Consider the following 21,975-nt stretch of genomic DNA (forward strand, 5'->3'; position numbering starts at 1 on the left):
GTGCTGTATTTAACAAGCAACTTTGGTATCTAGGATTAATGTACCCCTTACCAAGTTTTAAATCCAAAGGGAATAGAATTGCTATATTTTGCGTACATAATTTGTCTAATATAGTTGTGTGCACATGCTGAGAGCTCATAAATGTAAATACATGGTTGCAAGGGCCCACAACTTGGCTGTCTTTTCTCACTTGTACAGATTACCACTGTTTCTCCTAAAACAAGGTTTGGAACTAGTATTGGAGGAAGACTTTCCTAAAGGAGCATCGACACTGTCAGGTCGTATTGTTCCTTATAACCACCACGTGGTCAGAGCACTTTAGCGTGCCTTGATCAGTGAGTGGTGTCATACCTGGTCCTGATGAATGCTGAGCGGAGTAGGGCTCATTAAGCAGAAACATGTTGACCATTTTAGTTCTGTTTCTTTCACTTTATTAGGGGACTGATTGGTTCAAACTCACACAACCTCTCAATAGTCCGAAAATTATTAGATTTTCAACACACTGGTTTTAACAGAGTTAGAGCTACCCTCCTATTAAAATAATTTTGAGGAGTAGTCCATACTCTTTTTAACTCACTTTCACTTTCCCTAGCTTAACAAGAGAACCCAATGAAGATAACCGGCTACCAGTGTTTCACTGGGGCCTGAGGGTTCTTTTTAGCCAGGCCTTTGAGCACGTGCACTCTATTTTCTTCCTACTGATATTAACATTCCTTCCTAATTAGGCCAGTAGTGCTTGCTTAATTTCTTTACTAGCCTACTGTGTTGAATGTTTGTATTAACACTCTCTTGTTGTTTGAAATTAAAAATAGTGATCTGTGAACTTCATGTCTATTTTGGAATCATTCTAGCACAAGAAGTTTTTTCTCATCCAGAAATATATATAAGTATATATGCTTTAGTTCATTTGAGAGACTACCACAACTCTGCTCTGCACTGGCATCCTGACATCATGCTGTCACACTCTCCCCATGCTATTGTCAATGATAACTGCAATACTTCACCCACAACCTTCCACGTATAACCTCCAAGAAAGCACTGTCAGCCCCTAGCTCCTTCTTCTCACACAACACCCACAATACCATCCGTTCATCTACATTGCCAAGAAACGACCATCACGTTTTTTAATATTGCTATCTTCAAACCACATTGATTCCTTCCACCCCACCCCACTAGCAAACTCCAGCATCGTGCCACTTTCAGCTCTTCACTACCACCAACATCACCACGTTCCTCTCTCCCACAACCCTTCCCGTCTCCCTCAACCCTTCCCGGCAACAATTCAATATCAGACATGGTACCACACACATTTCACAATAACAGCCATGCTGCCTTCCCACAAATATACGTAAAACACACCTTCATGTTCCAATACGAAAATCCCTCTCCCGTTGGATTTGTGAACATATGTTTCATCTGGCTGCAATCGGGACAGCGTTAATGGGGTTAAAGTAAAAAAACCGCAATTGACTGCTAGTAAGTGGCAGTCAAAATATGTAAGTAGAATCTTAAGTGCAACGTTTTGTGGCTGAAGTAGAGGTTTGGAAGGTTGCTACTTTTTACTGTTTCCTACATTTTTGCAAATTAATAACTACATTTACAGAATTTGAACAAGTACAAACGCCCATTGCTCACACTTAATATGTTCATTTTTCTCAGTATATCAATGATACATTGGGTAATGTCACTCCCCTGGAGAATTGTTGGCTGTGTATTTTCCTATGAATGCAACAAGCACTACGACTAAGAAAATGTCCCACAATAGTACCTCAGTAACTACATTTCTGGGGAGGAGGAATATGGCAAAGACTGTTGAGTTATTTGTCTCTCTGCCCTTATTACCTGCCTTTTTTCCCTATTCTTGCTTTTCCTCAGATTTTCTTTTTTGCTGATTGTATGGTGTCAACCGCTCCTTCATGCAGGATCGCTCTTAAAGTTGTATCCAGAAACAAGGCGCTATAGTTTGCTCCCATGTTTATTTGCCAAGAGTTATCAAAAATATTTCCCACTGCATTGCTGATAATCAGCTGTAAGGGTGTGGGACAGATTTCCAATTTCTCTCTGCTGCAATTCTCGAGAACACATTTCTGCTTTTTAAGTGGATCTGCATACCTCGAAAATCTTTAAAAGATCCAGTTGCTGGCAGTTATTTTCCCAACTCCTGTACTATTCCCACTTGGATTCCAATAATCAAATGCATTTAGAATATTAATGTGTTACTGATTTTATTAACACTTCTATATGAATAGTATTTAAAATTGTTTTTAAAAAAAGCTAATAATAAAAATGCTATATTTCTTATATTTCACATTAATTTTCACATTTCAACTTTTCAAACCATTCTTAATTAGATGTTAGCACTTTCTAGACTGTGTGTCATTTATTTAAAAAAATTATAAATCTGTTTAATTTTTAAAGCGATCGTTTCCTTACTCGGTTTTGTTGGCTTCTACTCTTTAACAGCTCCTACGTAAATGTTATGACTTTTAGATGTGATAAAACCGAGAATGTGACTATGGATGTGAAAGCTAAATATTTTAAAATAAATAGGTGCAACAACGTTGGAAGTAAATAAACATTTCATATGGTTAGAAAAATATTCCAAGGCACTTGCTGTTGAAAAAAGACCTCTGCTTTACCAAGAATTATGCATTATACAGATAAAAAAGACTGCAAGCCCTAATTTGTACAATTTGTTCCAGCAGAAAACTCCCCTTAAGGAATCTGAACTTTAATTAGAAAATATGTTTTTATCATTTGATTGAATGACTCAACATTTCGCTTCTTAGAGACAAGATTGGTCTATAGTCAAGCCGCATGATGCCTCGATGTGCACTTAGCAGCGTTCCTAATGGATGGATTGACGAATGTTTGCACACAGGCATACTTTGCAAAGGAATAAAACAATAGCAGAACAGTGAAGGCAAGCATGATTTGACTCACATTTTGCCTATATCTTTGTTGGTGTACTGTATGTTTTGCAGTAGCAAATCCTGCATCTCGCATAACATCAGGCTTTGCACCTGCAAAACCACAAACCACAATGTACAAAAGAGAGTTTTCTAGCCGGAAATGTCTTTTCATTGTGCAATGTGCACTTTGCAACATGTTATGCTTTGTTTGGAGTGAAGAGGAGACATGTAAGTGGCATTACCCCTCCTTTCGAATTACAGTGACATGTATCCAGCCATGGTGCGTCCATTGGGGAGTAGGGGGGTAGCCCCACCAGCCACATGGACCCACCATCGCGGCGTTGCGTCCTGTGCATCGCGCATTAGCAATATTTCAATTACAATCCGGGAATCCGGGACACACCAGGCAATTTCGGAGTGGGCAGGGGGGGTGGCCTCAGCCTGCTGCAGCTTGAGTGACAGACAGTCTCACACACTCACGCTGCAGCAGACCGTAGTGCGCAAGTACAATTTGGTGAGAAACTTGCCCGAGCATGCGCACTGCAGGTTCCCCTTAGAGAGAGCAGGACCAGGGGGTGCTCATTTAGCCGGCCGCAGTCCCCAGGGTTACATAGGGCGACTGGGCGAGCAGCAAATGTGCCCCCCCTAGCCAATCGCGCCAGGATTGGCTGGTCCACCACGCAGCATCCATCATTGGATGCCGCACGTGGGGGTGGTACACACTGCCTGAGCCGCACTGTTATGGCCAATCACTGTGTGACTTCATGTGAAGCCATGCAGTGATTGGCCATTTCGCCGGGATGCGTGCGCTGCTATGACGTCGGTTGAGGTTCTTGCTGGCCTGGTTGTAGCGCATGGTTAGTCGTCCTAGCCACACCTCGTGAGCAGCAGAGAGAGACCGTGTCCGGACCGTGTCACCGTGACTGACTCCCTGAGGCGCCTCACCGTCACTGACATCACTGCCGACTTGTGAAAGGTATATGATCGTGTATACCATCTTTTGCTCATTTTGCCTCCCCTACCTGCCTGCTGAAGTGCTTCGAGACTCCCACTTAAAGGAAAGCCCTGGGCACATCTGTGTTTGAGAAGGTTCAAGAGAGCGCAGGAGGAGTACGTAACTTAAAGGGACCTTTTCTCCCTTCACTGTTTCTGTGTGTACCATGATCTCTCTGACTCCTTGTCCCAGTCCCTGAGAAAACAGATTGAATCCTTCCCACATTTCCTCTCAGATATTACCAAAATGAGGGATGCCGGGGCAAAGACAACATACCTTTCCATGCAGGTCTGTGTTGAGTAACATGACAGCGCAGGTGAGGGTGTGCACGGCTTCTAGATGAGAAGAACATGGGTGGAGCCATGAGGAGGAGGGGCACATACGCACATGAGTCAACTTTTATCATAGAAAAAAAAACGATGCAAACGTGAAATAAATGTAGAATATGGGAGTAATGCAAGGGAAGGGATGATGAAAAGGAAGAGTGCATGAGGAAGCAGAGGAAGAGGAACGCTTCCTGCTGTGGTTGAGTCAGGTGAAAGATGACCCATCCATGAGACACAATTTTTCTGTGAATGCATTGTAAATTCTGCAAGATATATATTTTCTATGATTCTCTCAAATACAATTCCAGTTTTCATCTCTTTACTGCACCAGGAAGCACTTGATTCTGCCAGTCCTGCCCTGGCCTGGTTGTGATATTTTGCCTGCGTAGTTGCTCAGCACATCTGTTTAACATAATGTTTATTTCCGGCCAGCAAAAACCCACGAATACCTCGCCGTCGCCAGCACAAGCATGCACTTGGGTTCACGACGAAAGTGTGCGGGCACTTCATGTACATGTTCTTGAGGCCGGCTGAGACTGTCAGTTTGCACTGTTTTCACACTGGCACTGCTTCATGTGAGGCCGCCATTTTTCACAGCATCATGGGAGGTCATTAGTGTTTAAGAGTGGGGCGTGCATTTAATCTCCACACCTGGATAGAATTAGGTGTGCCTCATAATTTCATTAACGAAGATATCCTCTTTGCCGTGCATATCTCGTTCCAATTTTGAATGCTTTTTCGTTGTATTTCTGGTTTAGGGAGACTAAAGCATACACATCAGAAACACCCCGTCCAGCCACAAGAACACTGGGTCACTTACTCAGAGTCATCTAGAGAGGGACACATTCATTTTTTATTTTTAGTTGCACGTTGCTATCTTGTGCTCGGGATTAAATCTCCGAACGAATGCTTAATTGAAGACTTTTATTGAATTACCAGAAAGCACACAACTTTAGAATGCATTTTCAGCTGTTTGCCATTTGGATTTATTTTTTCTGTAATAGGGTAAACCAGCCCTACCATTTACAACCAGCATTTCCTCCATGACATGCATTAAATTAGGTTGACATGACATGACCATATTTTGAGGACTTGGCTCGCACTTTGGCCAGAGCCCCCAGGCAGGCCCCTGGCTCGGCTCTTCTACATGCTCGGCTCCTGCCAGTGGTAAATGTAGCAGTCCAGACTAGATGCTGCTGCTAAGATACAGCCCAGGCAAACCTAGCTTGATGCACGCACAGTGCACATCACTTGTGTGATCCTCCTCGGCTCCCACTGAAACCGCAAAGAAGCAGAGTGATGAGAAACATGTGGCTGGCCGATCCAGCATCACCCATTATTTACTCACTTCGTATTATTCTTTCACTCTTCTCTTTGTTCTGTCCCTACATACTCACTTCTGGGCGATTCTCTCCCCACAGACCTACTTCTTTCTTCATCTTACACTTTTCATTTACTTCACTATTCTCTTTTTTTTTGCCTACTGCTTTCGTTTTGTGTTTCTCTCGTTCTCTCATTTACTTCCTTTTATTAGTTACTTCCGTCTTTCATCTCAGCTTTTTGTTTTTTTGTTCCTTTGTTTCTTTCTTCATTGTTTTCTCTCATGAGTTCTTTCTGTTTAGTTATTTGTAGTAGTGCATCCTTCCATCTGCCATTCTTTTCTGTGTTTTCTCCTTCCGCTACCATTTTTATTTCTACATCACATATTCATGTGTCCTTTCCCTTTACTTTTCTTTTCCTTTTTCCTTTTCCTTTCCTTTCCTTCCTCGTGTCCAGGACCAAAATTGTAAATCCATTGGAGGCATTCGAGCTAAAATGAAAGCAGTGAGTAGATTTTTGTTACAAAGTTTATTTAGCCAACACTATCCCCACAGGCACCGTGTTGGCTCCAGAATAATAACAGAGTGGTTTGAGCCAGAGGTCTGAGGTAGCAGAGACACGCCACATTAAGTTTGCAGCAATCTTTAATCTACACTTGATAATTGTTTTTCATACCTTCCCGTTCTGACCTTGCATCAATATTGAGCCGACCAACTGGCAGAAATGTTGTTTTTGCACTGGTGGTCGGTCTGTGGAAATGGTGATTTTCATGTTGCGGACAATGTTGGGGCACATTACCCCGGCATGGATTTTAATCTTTATTGTAAGGTTTATTTAGTCATTAATGGTAATGTAAGGCGTGGTTCCCAATGCTTTGTGAAGGCTGTTTCCCAACTGCTGTGCAACTTCTACTCTTAGAGCTGAGATTTTCATGAAAGTCTTATAGTCTGAATACAGCAGCGTAATAGGACGGAATGTATGAAGCTCTGTGGTTATACTGAATAAGCAGCTACCTATGTTATGGCATCTATTAATGTAATAACTGCACTTTCACAATTGCTTTATTAACCTTCCTGCTTCCTCAAATTTGCTTGAAAATGCACAATGTTTCTTCTCTTTTTTCGAAATTTTCTCGGGGGGGAACCCCCCTAAACCCCCTTATGGGGTTCGGGCTCGCTGCTGCGCTCGCTCGCTAGGGTGCAGTATGCAAATCAGTTTGCGGCCCACCACATTCAAACGTCACCAGCCGCCCCTGCATGTATCAATGTTTTGTGACCACAACTGCAGTCATAAGCCAATCATACCATACTGCTCCTCCAAAGGAGGTGGTGTTGGTTTTGCAAGTGTCCTCGAGAGACAGCTTCCATATTGTGAACCTGTACTTAGGCATTGGGGAGGAGCATCCATTGGTCCTTGTGGCCAATGCATGCTGCCAGCAATGCATTCCCAAAATGCTCAAACTATATATTTTTTAGGTGTCTGTTGTAAACACTAATGTCATTAATACAGGGGCATGCTATATTGCTGCAGACAGCCCATTCATTTTCCGTTTTTTACACACATGGAATAATGATACCATCCTCTGTTTACTCGAGAGTATTAAAGGCATACATTGCAGTACAAGCCATATGTCATTGTCAAATCCTGATTTTTGTTGCAGAATGGTCATTTCAAGGAGAGGCTGCAACCTGATAAAAGTTTGCACTATGTGAGTGAAGATATGGAGGTCTGTTGTCTCTTGGGAGGCTTAGCGCAGCATTCAGAACAGTCATGAAAGAGTTGCAAGCTGATTTCAACCCTGTTAGCAGGAATGAGATGGGAGATGTACACATTTTTGTAACCTGTCCCTTTGCAGCACTAGTGCTGTATAGATCCTTAGCACCACAGATGCAGACAGGTTGCAGCAAAACAGAGAAATTGTTCTGTGCGTAGCCTCTTTTGTACATATGGCCTATATATTTTTTTACTGAGAATGTGGTTGTTATGGTTGTATGATTTAGAGATCAGAGAGATCTTTATATTTATATACCATCAAATAAACTTATTTTCATACATTAAGATTTACATATGCATTTTTTTCAGGTTCAAAGACATTGTATTGCAAAGCAAACATGAACTCACGTCAGCTGGATTTGAAGATCATGAATTTAGCAATGTGTTTAATCATGTGAGTAAGCCGTGTTTATCGTATACCTTTATATGATTTTTCTGAATGTATGTGCATTTTATATAACATTTTTTTATATTAGCATCATTTCCTCTCTCATGTATTGACTTGTTTTGATTTTTGATATTTATTAATGCATGTTTGATTCACAAAGTCATAATTCAGTCTTGAACTCAGTTATGGTGCTTTTGAGTCAATGGACCAGCATTAAACATTAACATTAATAGTTACATTTTCTTTTTGCGAGGATGGTAAGCCACTATTTTCATTGTTACCAACATTCATGCCCTATGCAGCTCCCATATTCAGAAATTATTTTTGTAGCAAACTGTACAAAAGTTAGGGCTCTCAGATGAAAGTTACTCTGTCTGCTTGCTTTCTCTACCTTCTTTGTATTTTCAGCAAACAAACATTCTAAGAGGAGACTTATTAAAAACGTATTTAATCACTGAGTAGCATCTCCACAAAACAATGTATCTTGAATATAACTTTTGTATAGACTTTCTAAACCTATGGACATATAGTCTGATTTCTGCCTCATTACTAAAGAGAGTAACCAAGAGTCAAGCCTTTCTGATCAACATCCAGACTTCCTTAAAAAAGAACAATATCTGTGGTGCTCACAAACAAGTTTGTGTATTGATCCTACTCCTTTGTTTATGTAGTGAAAAAGTGGGAAGTAGGTGTATAGAATGTAGAGAGTAAGCAAGTTGGAAAGATATTATCCGTGTAAGACTTGATTTCTTCATTGCATCAGTTTGATAGTTTTTTCATGAACACAAAAAAGGGTATATTGGCTGCTTAAGAGAACACGAAGTGGTGTGCTCTATGCTTCAGTTTTAATTGATCCAGTACACCTCTCCAGACGTTGGGGAATTGAAAACTTGGTCTTCTAGCTGGAAAAGGTCACCCTTAATGGAAGAGGAAACCTCGCACACTTAATAGTGGCATGCTTCATCATCAGAATCCTCTCCCCATCCCGGTGGGGCAGTACCTGGATTCCTGGCCATAGTGAATTCTCCAGTAGCAATCAGGGAAAAACTGCTTTTGTCTGTCTCAACACATAAGCCTTGATGAAGATTGTGATCTATGAGCAAAACGTGTTGGCTGTGTGGCAGTGTTTTATGTGAAGAATCAGAAGCACAATAAAGCATCCATTTTCACTGGGAGCTCAATAAGATTCATAGAATTCTTTTTCTGTGATTGAATGAACTGTCTTATGTTTGACGTTGCCTCTCCATTTTGTATCATTTCTGAAGTTTGGGTATCAGGTGACTAGCCCAGGGAGGTGGGCAACATGTATGTTTAATGAATGTAAGTAGCTGCTAAGTGCGGTTTGAGAGCCCTTCGCTGTCCAAAGGTAGTTAAATGTGGAAATTGTTCTCACCAGCAGTGATTAATTAGATCCACTTTACTATTACCATGTTTATTTGAAGGTTAGTGTTGCATTCCGTCCATCAGTAGAGGGCTGTTTCATAAGAGAGATGATTGGATTATACGGCTAAACTTCAAGAGGTCTTTGTGAATGGTATTTTTATGCTACCACCTCAGTGCCCCCTTTAATTTTTTTACATCATTATAAACTTGCTATGAGCTATCGGCATTGAATGAAATTGAGGGCCAGATGTTCAAAAATTTGGTATACCGATTTCCTAATTGCGATTTTATCTGAATTACAATTAGGAAATCGGTATTCCTGATGTATGAAACTCTGATGAGTTTCATTAGTGATTCCTAGTGGGCCACAAATAGACCTACCTCGTGCATATTAATGAGGTAGATCAGAATTTTCGACCTACTAGAAATCTCAGCCATTTATACAGGAGCTTGCGGGTCCCAGAGACGAATTTAAACAGCCAGGTCTTGAGGGCCATTCGGTATTCTGGAAGTGAGGTGATGGTCCGGAGGTGCGTGAGGAGGCTGTTCCAGGTATTTGTTGTGATGTAAGGAGCATCCTTCACTTCTGCTTGGGTAGATGTGGGAATATGGCAAATAAAAGGGAGGCAGAGTGTAGTCGTAACAGCTGGTGGAAGTTCAGGCGGTGGTTAATGTATGCGGGTCCTTGGTTGTGTAGAGCCTAGTGCGGGGGTCAAAGCTTGAATGGGCATCTCTTCTGTACAGGGAGCTACAGCAATCTTCTTTTTAAATGCTGCCCCTTTTCCTTAAAGGAAAATGGGGTGCATTTTAAAAAGAAAAAGTGAAACCCTGCAGTTTCAAGGTTAGGCAGTGGTCTGTGGGACCACTACCAGCTCTTAATTTTTTTTGTTTTTAACATTGTCAAAGGGGAGGGGTCTCCAAGAAACCCCACCCCTTTTGCAAATGGGCGTATTGTATTACTATTTTGCAACCGGACTTCAGTTGCAAAACAGTGATATACACCATACCGATTCAATTTGTGGACAGGACATCCTAAACACGCCCCTTCCAAATACCGAATCAGGTATTCAAAATGCGATTTAGTAACAAGTTGCTGAATTGCATTTTGCAATCTTACATTTAGAATCGAGCCATTTGCGAATGGAAAAATGATTTGTACATCTGGTCCTAAGTTGGGTAATTCTGTCTCTTATTTTATGCCCTGACGTTCCAGAACATTAAATCTGATAAATAATACAATGTGCCGTAGCTGTGTTGCTATATTCTTGTCTGCCACCTGGTTTGGTAAATCTGAAAGTTAAAGAGTCAGTAATTCTAAAATATAATGGATGATTGTGCTTTGTATTTGGTTGTTTGATATTACACCTAAAGGAATGAACAAGGATTTTAGTAAGGAGCTTCATCACTGAAATAGAGACACTCAAGATACACTGCTAGCATGCTTCCTTTTACTCTCACTATGTCAAATAAAAGAAAACAAGAAAAAGAACAGTAACACAAGAACTGACAAAAAGGCACTGTTTTCTGTTGATGATTTATTGGGAACATGAAGATGAGCCAGTACCTTTGCCAGTTTGCAACTCAGTTAGTAACACTGTCTATTTGAATTAGAAACGTATACGGGTAGCCGTAGGAGACACTCTCTTGATGGTACTCATGATTATGAAGGGCTGCTTCTGTCCCCACTTCAAGACTGTTAGACTGGAGACTGAACTGCTGGATAAATCACCATTTTACTGTCTGGATTGCAATCAGTTGTTCACAACTTAAAAAAGTAAGTTTAGACAAACCTCCATCCTACTGTTCATGGGTTATTATGTTTGACCTACTTAATACCCAACTGATTTCCACTTCATGTGATTGCTTGTACTTTGTTTTTCATCCTCTCGGTTGAGAGAGCATTGCGAGTGGTGTGCTTGAGCCAAGTGGTTGCTTCCGCCATCATTGATGTATGTGTTTTAACTTATGGACACATATTAAAAAATGACATTTGAATCTTCCTTATCAAAACTTTTTGAAGGCAACAAGTATTGTGTTCTTAGTTTTTCAGTGCCATTGAACTGGTGGAGACTGATGGCTCGATTTCAGACCTCCTCAAAGCTTTCAACGATGAGAGCTGCTCCGATGGCATCGTCCAGTACCTTCGGCTGCTGACCGCAGCAGTCCTCAAAAACCATGCAGAGTTTTTTCAACAATTCATGGAAGATGGATTTGACATCAAAGATTTCTGTGCTCAGGTTTGTGAGTAAGAGTTAGTGAAGTTGGAACTAAAAATTTTTTTATACCAACTGTGAGAAGGTGGCCTGATATGCAGTGCTCACTATTCTAGTGAACACTATGTATCAGTCCAGCAACCCTTATTGATGATTGGTTGTAAGTCAACCTTATAGACCAGCTATCCTAGTAGCGTGGATACGAGCAGTCTAAGGCTAAAGACTCGAGAGGGCGTGTTAAGCCAGCTGTTTACCACACATATACCCCTTGAATACCAAGTGAAAGGACACCACACAAGTGTTATGAAAATAAACAAGTTATTTATTAAGAATCACAACAGCCCTGTACTCTTTATGAGGACAGGGTACTAAGCACAAAACAAAACTCTTACGAAAATACTTAAGTTAGCACAGTATATACAAATGCCCGAGGGGCACGGAAAACCATATACTCTGAAAGTGGAATGCGAAATTACTAGCAGGTAAGTACAGTACTAATAGGCTTTGGAATCGCTAGATCTTGACTATAGAATCTTCAGATTACTTCTAGGAGACCCAGGGGACTCGGGTGCAGAGTGTGCACTCTCAGGCGTGATGCGGGACAAAGTCTATGGTAGCTAGAAATTGCAAAGTTAGTGTTCTCGGGCGAACCCGACCTGGTAGGAGGGAAACGAAAGTGGATTCTGACCCTTGGATAGTGAGGCTATGCTGGGGCACCGAAATGCCGAAGTTACCTAGCCCAGGGGCTGCAGCTGCATAGGTCTCAAAAGACGTCGGGAATCCTCGTAGACGGACCAGGAGCCTGGAAGAAAGAAGTTGCTGGCAGGCGACCAGTGAAGAAAGTTCGATGGATCCAAGCCTGGATCGAAGGAAGATGACACCTGAAAGCAGAGGGGACCAAGTTCGAGACTACTAGCCAGTAGTCAGGTGGCACCAGGAGGGCACCGGATGGTAGTCACCTCGACTAGGTGAGTGGGTGACGCTGTGCTCGCAGATCTCACGGACCAGGAGGCGTTGTCGGCGACCAGGATGGAGGAGCGAGCTGTCCCACGAAGATTGAAGCTGTCGGCGTCGCTGGACCCAGGATTGGGCAACAAAGCCTTGGCAAATTCAAGCCCACGCGGTGGACTCAAAATGGCGTCTGGAGTGGACCAGGAGGGTCCGGGGTGCCTCTTTTGAAGAAGGAAGCAAGGGCCAGTCTGGAGCAACCAGACCAGCAGCAGTGATGTCGTCGGGCGTCGTGTAGAAGGCCACAAGCCAGCCGGCTAGTAGCCACACAGCGCGGTGAGCACGCAAAAGCAGAAGGGCCCCACGCAGATCGTGGAGATGCTGGAGGGCTGATCTTCGGTGCTGGAGCTGCTCAGGGTTGGGGCTTCTCGGACCCCAAAGCACTCATCAGTTGAGCACACGGTGGGCTTGTTGCAAAGAAGTCGTGCAGTCTTGGCGATCGTCGGTCCCTCGAGGTCTCGTCGCACTCACAGTTCTCAGCTTGGCTGTAGGGGTGAGTAGAGGTCAGAGGTGCCAGGGAAGCCGGGTCTCGTCGAGCTGGGTCGTCGGATTCGTGAAGAAGGACTTGCAGCAGACCGCAGTGTTCTTAGGATGGTGCCCGCTTGATGCAGGGTGACTACTCCTTAGCCACAAGGGAGAATCTTGAAGAAGGAAATCTTGATGCCTTTCGCAGAAAGTCGGGTCTTGATTCCAAAGATGATCTAATTTGAACAGGGGGCCCGCTCCCATCTTTATACTAAAAAAGGGGGCTGACCCGGTGACTAGGTCCTGCCTATGGGTGGGACTAGGAGGGGGGTGGTTACACCCCTCTGCCATGCCGGGCTTTCCCCAGGCCAGGGGCTGGTGTGCCCCTGGAACTGGTTCTGACCGGGGTGCCACTCAGCAGTCACCTTCCTGTAAAGCCCTGCCTACCCAGGATACACAAAACCATGTCTGGGACGGTGCTAGCACCGCCCCTGACAGGAAACCCTTTGTCCAGGCTCCCCTCGCTGGAAGGACTCCCAGCTGCAGGGGGTCAGACTCGTGTCTGTGGTGGCAGCATCCATTTTGTGGAGCTAACTTTAACCGGGGTTCACAGTTACATACATGTCGTGTCCCTCTAGAAGGGTGGAATGCTAACCCCGTCGCCAGAATTGGCGAGGGGTTAGTATTCCAATTCGTATGACACCTTACTCGACATGTTTTGATAAAGCAATACCAAAGATAGCATTTAACCGCGAGGATTATAATGCACTTAAGAGTATATGGTATGCGATATCATGGAACAGCTATTAGGACTTGGTTCCGCAAGCTGCAGACAGGCTCAGCTCATGCCAGAGCACCATCTCACACGATTCCAAGCACTCTGCCTTCAGGATTGTTAAGGCCTGCCATAGGAGTGACTGATAGGAATCTGTGTGTCCATTTTAGGGTTAGATATAGGTATACTATATCTATAGCAAAGGGTGATTACACGACTTTGCCCCAGCTGTCATGCAGCCAGTTGTGTCAAATTTAGGAGGCCAGCCAGGGGTGGCATAATACATGCTTCAGCCCCTGGTAGCCCTGGGTACAACTATGCCCTGAGTTACAGGGTCTGATAAGGTGGTCCAGTCCCAATTGGAAATGCACCTAGGGTACATGGAATCCATTTTAAAGAGAGAGCAGTAGGCCTGGGGTCCTGATTGGCAGGGCCCCAGGTCGACTATGTCAAAAACCAGCTAAAACACAGGGCAAAAAGTTGGGGGCAACCATAGTCAGGAGGTACCTTCCTACACCAACCAGTTACGTTGTTTCCCCTTTCCAGGTCAGTTGATCAGGGCTGGTTTTAGAGCTGATGGCGCCCTGTGCGACAATGATTGTTGGTGCCTCCAATGACCACCTTCGCCACTGATTCCCCCACTACCACCCTTTAACAGTGCCCCTCAAGTCTCCATAACCACTCTCATGCTCAGATCCAATACATTGGGTTTATAGCGCCACTCAGATCAGTGTAGGTGTCAGAGCACTTTACATCACACAAACATTACACAGAGTCAATTAATCATATGTGTGTAAATCAGTGTATAGAAATTTTACATACGACAGAGAACTGTAAGGTGTAGGAGGCACATGTCATCCATACTGATAGACAGTATAGTTTAAGAGTGCTAGGTCGGGTGAAGCATAAACTCAGAATTTAAAACATAACATCATGGGTTGGGGGTTACAGTTAATAAGAAAAATTGATATTGTTTGCTTTTATTTGACCGAAATGAACCCCTTTTGCAAAATTAGAATAATGAATGACTGGGGGGAAAATCATAACGCGCTAATCTATACCTTGCAGTTTGCATGCAGCTCTTTGATGACAGTTATTAGCTCACTGTTCTATATCAGGATTTTAATTTATACGCTGTAAAATAACAAAAGGATATCTCTGACAAAAGCACTGACATTTTTACATTATATGCACTTTGTGATCTGCATGGTACAGGTCCTCTGCATCACCCATATTAGACCTATGCACTAACATTAATCATGACATTTTTGTTGTTGTATGAAAATTGTTGGAGGCCCGGGAGGGTGCAGCAGGTGCTTTTAAAGCCATAACATACTCGCAAAAAACGGCATTCCCGATGTCAGCACCCGGTGCAGTTGCACCGGTTACACTGCCCTAGAGCCAGCCCTCTAGTTGATATCAGGCTATACCTGTTCAAGGGGATCCACAGTTCTCCGTAATTTCATTAATTGCGTTCATGGCTAAATTAGTGAGCAGTAACAGCGTGAATGAGCAGAACTTGAGTAGTTGTCATCGGAGGTACTTGTGTTTTTTAAGCTATTTTTTTAACAAAACATGGGTCCTCGCATGAGACACAAGGACACATTTCATACTGAAATATAGCGCTAAATGTCATATTTGCAGTTCGCTTTTTAAGTGGAATTTCATGTAATTAAACAAAAGCAAATGCCACAAATTTTGCACACCCTTGTTCTGGAATTGTTTTATATCATTGTTTGTGTATATATAACCTGGGCATACAATTCCAGAAGAACTCTGTACGGGACACAAACAGTGTCATTCCATTCCCAGTACAATTCAAATCATTTAATTATGCCTCTGTTTTAAAACAAGTATTGGCAGAACCAAAAGGTACGTCTATAAAGTTCCAACGCATGTGAACATAGATATTCACAAATATTGTGGGCGCAAATGCCGTTACTCACGCAAATTACTTTCATATTTCTCTGTACTTATTCATTGCTAATCCTTTATAGTTTTCGGAGTAGTGTGCTACTCGTAGAAAAAGCACTTTGACGCCTCGTCAGGGATAGGAAGCGCTGTATAAATGCAAACCCTTTTCCCTCTTTTATCCCTCCACTATCCTTCTTAATCCAAATAACTGACTAACAAATCCACCACTCAAATTACTGTCATATTCTCACTATACTGATTCACTACTAATCCTTTACAGGTTCCGGCGTAGCGTGTTACTCACCGAAAAAGCACTTCAACACCTTAAGCGCTATATAAATGCAAACCTTTTTCCCTCTTCTATCCCTCTACTATGCTTCTCAATCCAAATGACCCACTAAAATGTCCACCACTCAAATTAATTTCATATTTAATTATACTAATTCACCGCTAATCGTTTATGGGTTCCGGAGTAGCATGCTACTTTTAGAAAAATCGCTTTGACACCTCGTCAATGGTAGTAAGCGCTATATAAATGCAATTATAATACAATAGAGTACAATACATTAACCCCTTCCCTGCTGCCGTTGGCCGTCACGAGCACTACCTAGCTGGTGCTACGAACGTCCAACGGCCGACGCGGCCCCGCCCATTTTGCAGAACTGCCGCGGCAAAGGGGTTAAAGCCTGCTGTATTGTCTTTGCTAAGGTTGACAAAACAGTAGCAGAAATGTATTCCTTTTTCTGTTGAATGCATCTAGGCAATTGAGTGTACTTTTCAGATGTAAAATAGTGCGCCGTGTATTTTAATGGAAGCACTTCCGGGATTGCGGAATGATATACCAGACAGTCAATAAAATGAGCTGCAAGAGTATTATTCCTCTCAATAGAACCAAAGCCCCTCTATATATGTTTTAAAGAATTGTTAAACAATGCGTACTGCAAGCTGCTGTGCCGAGAAGCCAGACCTAAACAGGTATGAATTGCCTTCTTTGCCCACCATCGAATGCAGTTTCTGATATAACTACTTTTGGTCTCGCTTAATTTGAATTCCTCCACCCGCATCTTGGCTCTTTTAATAACAGAAGCTGAGCCCCCATTGTTGCAAGTCATGAATGCATTTGAACTGGAGTATTGATGTTGCTGGATTTAAGTACTGTATGATAACTCCTTCTTTGGGCATAGCAGCTGAAGAAAATGTTACCTGAATTTTAGAGAATCAGTCTACTGCATCCAATTCACAAAAAATATATTTCAGCAGGGACTTGGCTCTGCTGGACGAAGCAGCAAAACTGAGTTAGATCACAGAATCATATCTAGCTTGATAATAAAACTTACAGCACAAACACATCTTGAGCCAAAACTTAGCTTTGATGTTCTACTGCAAGTACGAGGCCACTGGTATTTGTAAATCCAATTACTCTGAAATCGAAATATGGTTCAACTGTGTAGATTAACAGGAAAGCAGCATTGCTAACCAGAAGCTTCAAAAGGCTCAGCAATTAGCAAAGTCTTTTTAGTGTAAGCTATTGTTAATTCCTGTGGGCCTGATTCTTAAAGAAAGTCATAATTTTGTCTAAGCATGCTTATTACACAGTATCAAAAAGAACAGTTGATAGACTGAATGCTGCCAATGTCAAACATTCACCCCTGTCCAGAGATCTGGGCCTAAACCGATCGTTTCTTAGCTCCCCATGCCTTTCCAGTTCAGCTCAGCCATATGCAAATCAGTCTTGTCCCTATTCCCCAAGGGAACAGTCCAGCCTGAACTGCCTGGCCAGCTCCTCCCTGGACTGGAAACAAGCATCCTGGGACCGGTTTCGGGGCATCACCCTGAAGCCGGTCCAAGGATGCTTGTTTCTGTTCCATGAATGATTGGCTTTTCCGTTTGGGCTGGACTATTCCCATGAGGTACAGGTTCAAGACTGATTTGCATTTGGCTGGGTCTAAACTTGGGTTGCATGGTGAGCAAAAGAACAATGGATTTAACCCAGATCTCTTGACTGGGGGTGAATGTTTGATTTGCTCTGCATTCCGTCCATCATCGCTAAGTGCGCCGGGTATACTCAGACGTGGGTCCCGGGCTCACATTGCCACTGGATTCAAGCTAGCCTGGCTGATGAGAGTTGATGCCCCGAAACAGGTCCCAGGATGCTTATTTCAGTTCCAGGGAGGACTTGGCTTGGCAGTTCGGGTTGGACTGTTTCCAAGAGGCACGGGGTCAAGACTGATTTGCATATGGCTGGGACTAACCTGGGCTGGCATGGTGAACAAAAGACCAATGGATTCTCTTTACTGGGGGGTGAATGTTTGATTTGCTCTGCATTCCATCTATCATCTGTGCGTCTTTTACTACCCAGTATCAGCGCAGACTTAAAATAGTCTGAAATTGACAGTACTTTCGAGAAGTATGCCCAATTTTATCAGGGAGAAAAATCAGTTTTTGTGGGTTGCTTTAAATTCACATGCTCTGCGTACTCCTACCATCTTATGTTCTTCTCAGTCGTTTGCAAGTTGGTTTTCTTTGAAGAAGTCCTTCGAGTTATGAGGTATAGGGTGACTTCTTTCTTAGTTGGCAATGTGCATGGCCACCATCTTCTAGTTAGATTGGCTTCTCCCCAACCATGACAACACCACGTGCAAGGCCTGTCTTGCCTTCCATTTGAAGAAGACTCTTAGGTACTGACAGAAGAGAAAGTGAGCACATCAGAGGATGCAGAGGCAAGTCTCCAAACAAGACACTGTATAGTTTTGGGGAACACTGTCCAAGTCCCAGAGGATTGTCCAGTTCCTTCCTATGCTGAAGGGTATGCTGAAGCTTACCACAGACACCTTCAAGCATCAGGCCAAGGCAAGGGTGCTCACTCCATGGGTGGAGATGTACAAACCCTTCTCCAATGGCCACCTAACATCAGTAGGTTGTGTCACTCCTGACTCTCTAATAGTCCATACCACATGTAAGCGTGCCAATGCTCAAGCCACAGGCAATGTTCCTCTGCTTTACAAGGAGAGCAAGAAGCTTAACACTGCTGGGAAAAGGATAGCGATAGGGGCTAGCACGCAATGGAGGGTTACCAAATCTGTTGCCTGCTTTCCAGGTACGATAGTGCCCATGGGATGAGACCCAAGAGCTCATTGAGCATTTTCCAGATGAGTATAAGAAACAAGGGAAGAGTTAGTGGCAAAAGAAAAGACTATTTCCAATGCTACTATCCACTGCTGCCTAGACGCGGCTGACACAATGGGTTTAACACTAGAGTTCTGATCATACGCCATGCATTCTGCCGCATCGCTGGTTTTAAACCCAAGGTACATTAGCAGCTGCTCAACCTGCCTTTTGGGCCGCAGTTGATCAGATACTGGATAAAATAAAGGGGCCATGGACACTGCCAAGGCCATGGGTGCCCTTCAGACTTCAACCCCTATTGGCTCCTTTCGGAGGCACCTTCCCTAAAACTTACTCCCTCCTACCAGAAGCAAAAGTACACTTTCCAGCAGCAGTCACCATGGAGGAACACCAGGGTTGCCTACAAAGTCAACAGGGGTAGGGGCAAAGGAGGTTCCAGTAAAAGGACCTCCACCTCCAAATATTGAACCCCTCACCTATCCCCAATCACACAACACCAGTTGGGTAGGCTACATGATTTACTCCCTCAGTGGGAGGAAATCAGATCAGATAAATGGGTCCTCACAGTGGCGTGCCACAGCTACTGCCTAGAACTTCTCACAGCCGCATCCAACATCCCACCCGCAGACACACACTCAGCATGATAGAGGAAGATGTCCAAATGCTCCTTCATAAAGGTGTGATTGAACCAATGCCCCCATGAGCAGGGCAAGGGGTTTAACTCTTTGTACTTCCTCATCCCACAAGAAGTGTGCTTGCGTCCACATCCTCATTCATCACATCCACCAACACTACCTGCCCTTCATGGTAAATGGCCATCATTACCAGTTCAAATTACCAATCGGCATCGCCACTCCCTCAAGAGTCTTCACCAAGTGCCTGTCAGGGGTCACTGCCCACTTAAGGAGGAGAGGCATCCATGTCTTACCCTACCTCAACGACTGACTGATCAAGAGTGCAAGCAGACACTAATGCCTAGCGCATACCTAGGCTACCATCTCACTCCCTGAAAACCTTGTGTTCACAATAACTGCCACCAAAGCCCACCTAGAGCCCCTTCAGAGCCAACCTTTCTTAGTGGCAGTACTCAATTTGGTCATGGGCACATCCTGCCTTAGCCCTCCATGGTTTTTCGGCAGCTAGAACTGTAATGCACCTCATAAGCATGAGGGCCTTATGTGTGCCATTGTACCCCAGATGTGGCTACACATGCGCCCACTGCAGCAGTGCTCTTGGTACGATGGTCTTAGTCAGCGGGTCAGATGAAGTACCTAATGTTGATAAAGGCCAGCATTCAATGCTCTGTGGAAGCAAGTTTCAAGACCCTATTCCACAAGTCACCATTATCATGAACGCTTCTCAAGCCGAATGGGGAGCTTATCTCAATCAGACCACAGTACAGGGAGTGTGGGCCTCTCACCAACAGGTCCACCACATGAAGTACTCAAGGTCTTGCCCATTTGCCTGGCTCTCAAGGCCTTCTTTCCACTCATCCATGGGCAAAGTAATCCTAGTCAGGACAGACAACATGACCTGCAGAAACAGGGTGGCTCTTAGTCTCTCCCCTCTCCCTGCTGGCGCAGACCATTTAGCATTTGGCACAGTGTCACTGCATCCACTTGATGGCAGTGCTTCTCCTGGGGATGGACAGCGACCTAGCGGACTTGCTTAGCAGGATGCATCAATAATTCCATGAAAGGGAACTCCACTCACAGGTCTTCTCCACTACTTCCAGTGTTGGGGTATTCCACACATACACCTCTTTGCAACGCCAGAGCATGCACAATGCCCAGACTTTGCCCTTTGGTAACCACACCCGCAATTTATATCCAATACTCTATAGATTAACTGGTCAATTATATTTCCTAATGCTTTTCCACCTCTCCTGCTCCATCCCTTTGTGGTGCACAGGATGCAACAAACCTCCCTGACCCTCATTCTTGTAGCCCCCACCTGGTCCAGATAGCCCTGGTACTTTGAAATTGTGAGATGTCAATCAGTTCACATAAGAAAATCCCCAACAGGCTGGAACTTCTCACCTAGAACCAGGGTGAGGTCAGGCACCCAGGCCGCAAACAACTCAGTCTAGCAATCTGGCTCCCAAGGTCCTAGAGTTTGGCTACTTATGCCTCCCACAGGTGTGCATGAACTTCCTACAAGGATCCCACAGGTCACTGTTAACCAGTGCTAAAGTGCTTGTGCTGTCTGCTTATAACAGGGTAACATTAGCTTATTCTCAATTAGCCTATTTAATTTACTTATACGTCCCTATTAAAGTGCACTACATCTTCCCAGGGCCTGTAAATTAAATGCTACTAGCAGACCTGTAGCACTGGTTGTGCCACCAACTTTAGTAGCCCATTGAACAGGTTTCAGGCCTGCCATTGCAAGGTCTGTATGTGCAGTTTAAACTGTCATGTCAAAGTGGCAAACTAAACCTTTTTGCCAGGCTCACTCAACCCTCTCTTTTTGATACGTAGAAGTCATCCCTAAAGTAAGCCTGGGACAGCCACATTTTAGAAAGTTGCATTTTCTTGCCTTAGCCAATTGGTGTCTGCATCCTGTCTGAGTCACAGGACTGGGTGTGAGTGACAGTGGGCTTTGTGTATTTCTCCTAGACAGCCACACAGAATGGTGTGACTGAATGGGTTAGCACTGGCAGGATGGGAGGGAGAAGCTCGCACAGCCCCACCTACACTTGAATAGGCTCTACCCTGTCTCCACAAGGACTGCATAACACCTGTAGTTAATCTGGAGCCAGAGCACGGAAGGCAGGGCATATGTGCACTTCAAAGTCATTCATCTAGAAGCAACTGTGCAAAAGAAGGACCTCAGACGACACCACTTCAGTACTCTTCTGGGCCGCTGGATACTTTGTCAGGAAGAAGGACTGCTGCACTGCTACAAGGACTGCCACTCAGCTGGACTGCTGCTCTACAAGGGACTGCTGCCCTGCCATGCTACCTGCTGCCCACTTGCTTGAGAAAGAAGATCTGGACCTCTAACTAAATCTTGAATCCAGCACCCAAGATTGGCCCAAAGGGCTAGTCTGCAGGGCTCCTGATCTGAACCTCAGAGCCATAAAAGCCTCAACAACAGCTCCTGGACCCGTATTTAGGATGTTCCAGACCCCCGTGGGGCCTCCTAGGTTCTTGGTATGCTCTTGAAATCAAGCATTTGTGCTATTCGCATCTGCGAATAGTCCCTTTCACACAGGAACTGCGCTGCCTGCGCCGAAAATCAGCCTCTCTCTCCAGGCTCTTCGTGGCCCTCTCCACGGCAAAGGGGACTCTTGACACAAAACTTGAGAAGGTAAAACTTCAGCGGTAGTAATCTGAGACTATATCAGACATGCTCTCCTTTGCGGTCGGCCTTAAC

General features: G+C 44.0%; 1 protein-coding gene across 1 annotated transcript in view; it reads left to right on the forward strand.

Annotated features, from left to right (window-relative positions):
* OTUB2 (OTU deubiquitinase, ubiquitin aldehyde binding 2) overlaps positions 1-21,975 on the forward strand; it is a 201,000-nt gene that overhangs the window by 139,493 nt on the left and 39,532 nt on the right. The window contains exons 4-5 of the mRNA XM_086937718.1: positions 7,635-7,719; positions 11,139-11,333. Of these exons, the coding sequence (XP_086793844.1) occupies positions 7,635-7,719; positions 11,139-11,333 (280 nt within the window). The remainder of the gene's footprint in view (positions 1-7,634; positions 7,720-11,138; positions 11,334-21,975) is intronic.

Source organism: Lissotriton vulgaris, chromosome 9 (assembly GCF_964263255.1).
Source record: "Lissotriton vulgaris chromosome 9, aLisVul1.2, whole genome shotgun sequence".
Taxonomy (NCBI): domain Eukaryota; kingdom Metazoa; phylum Chordata; class Amphibia; order Caudata; family Salamandridae; genus Lissotriton; species Lissotriton vulgaris.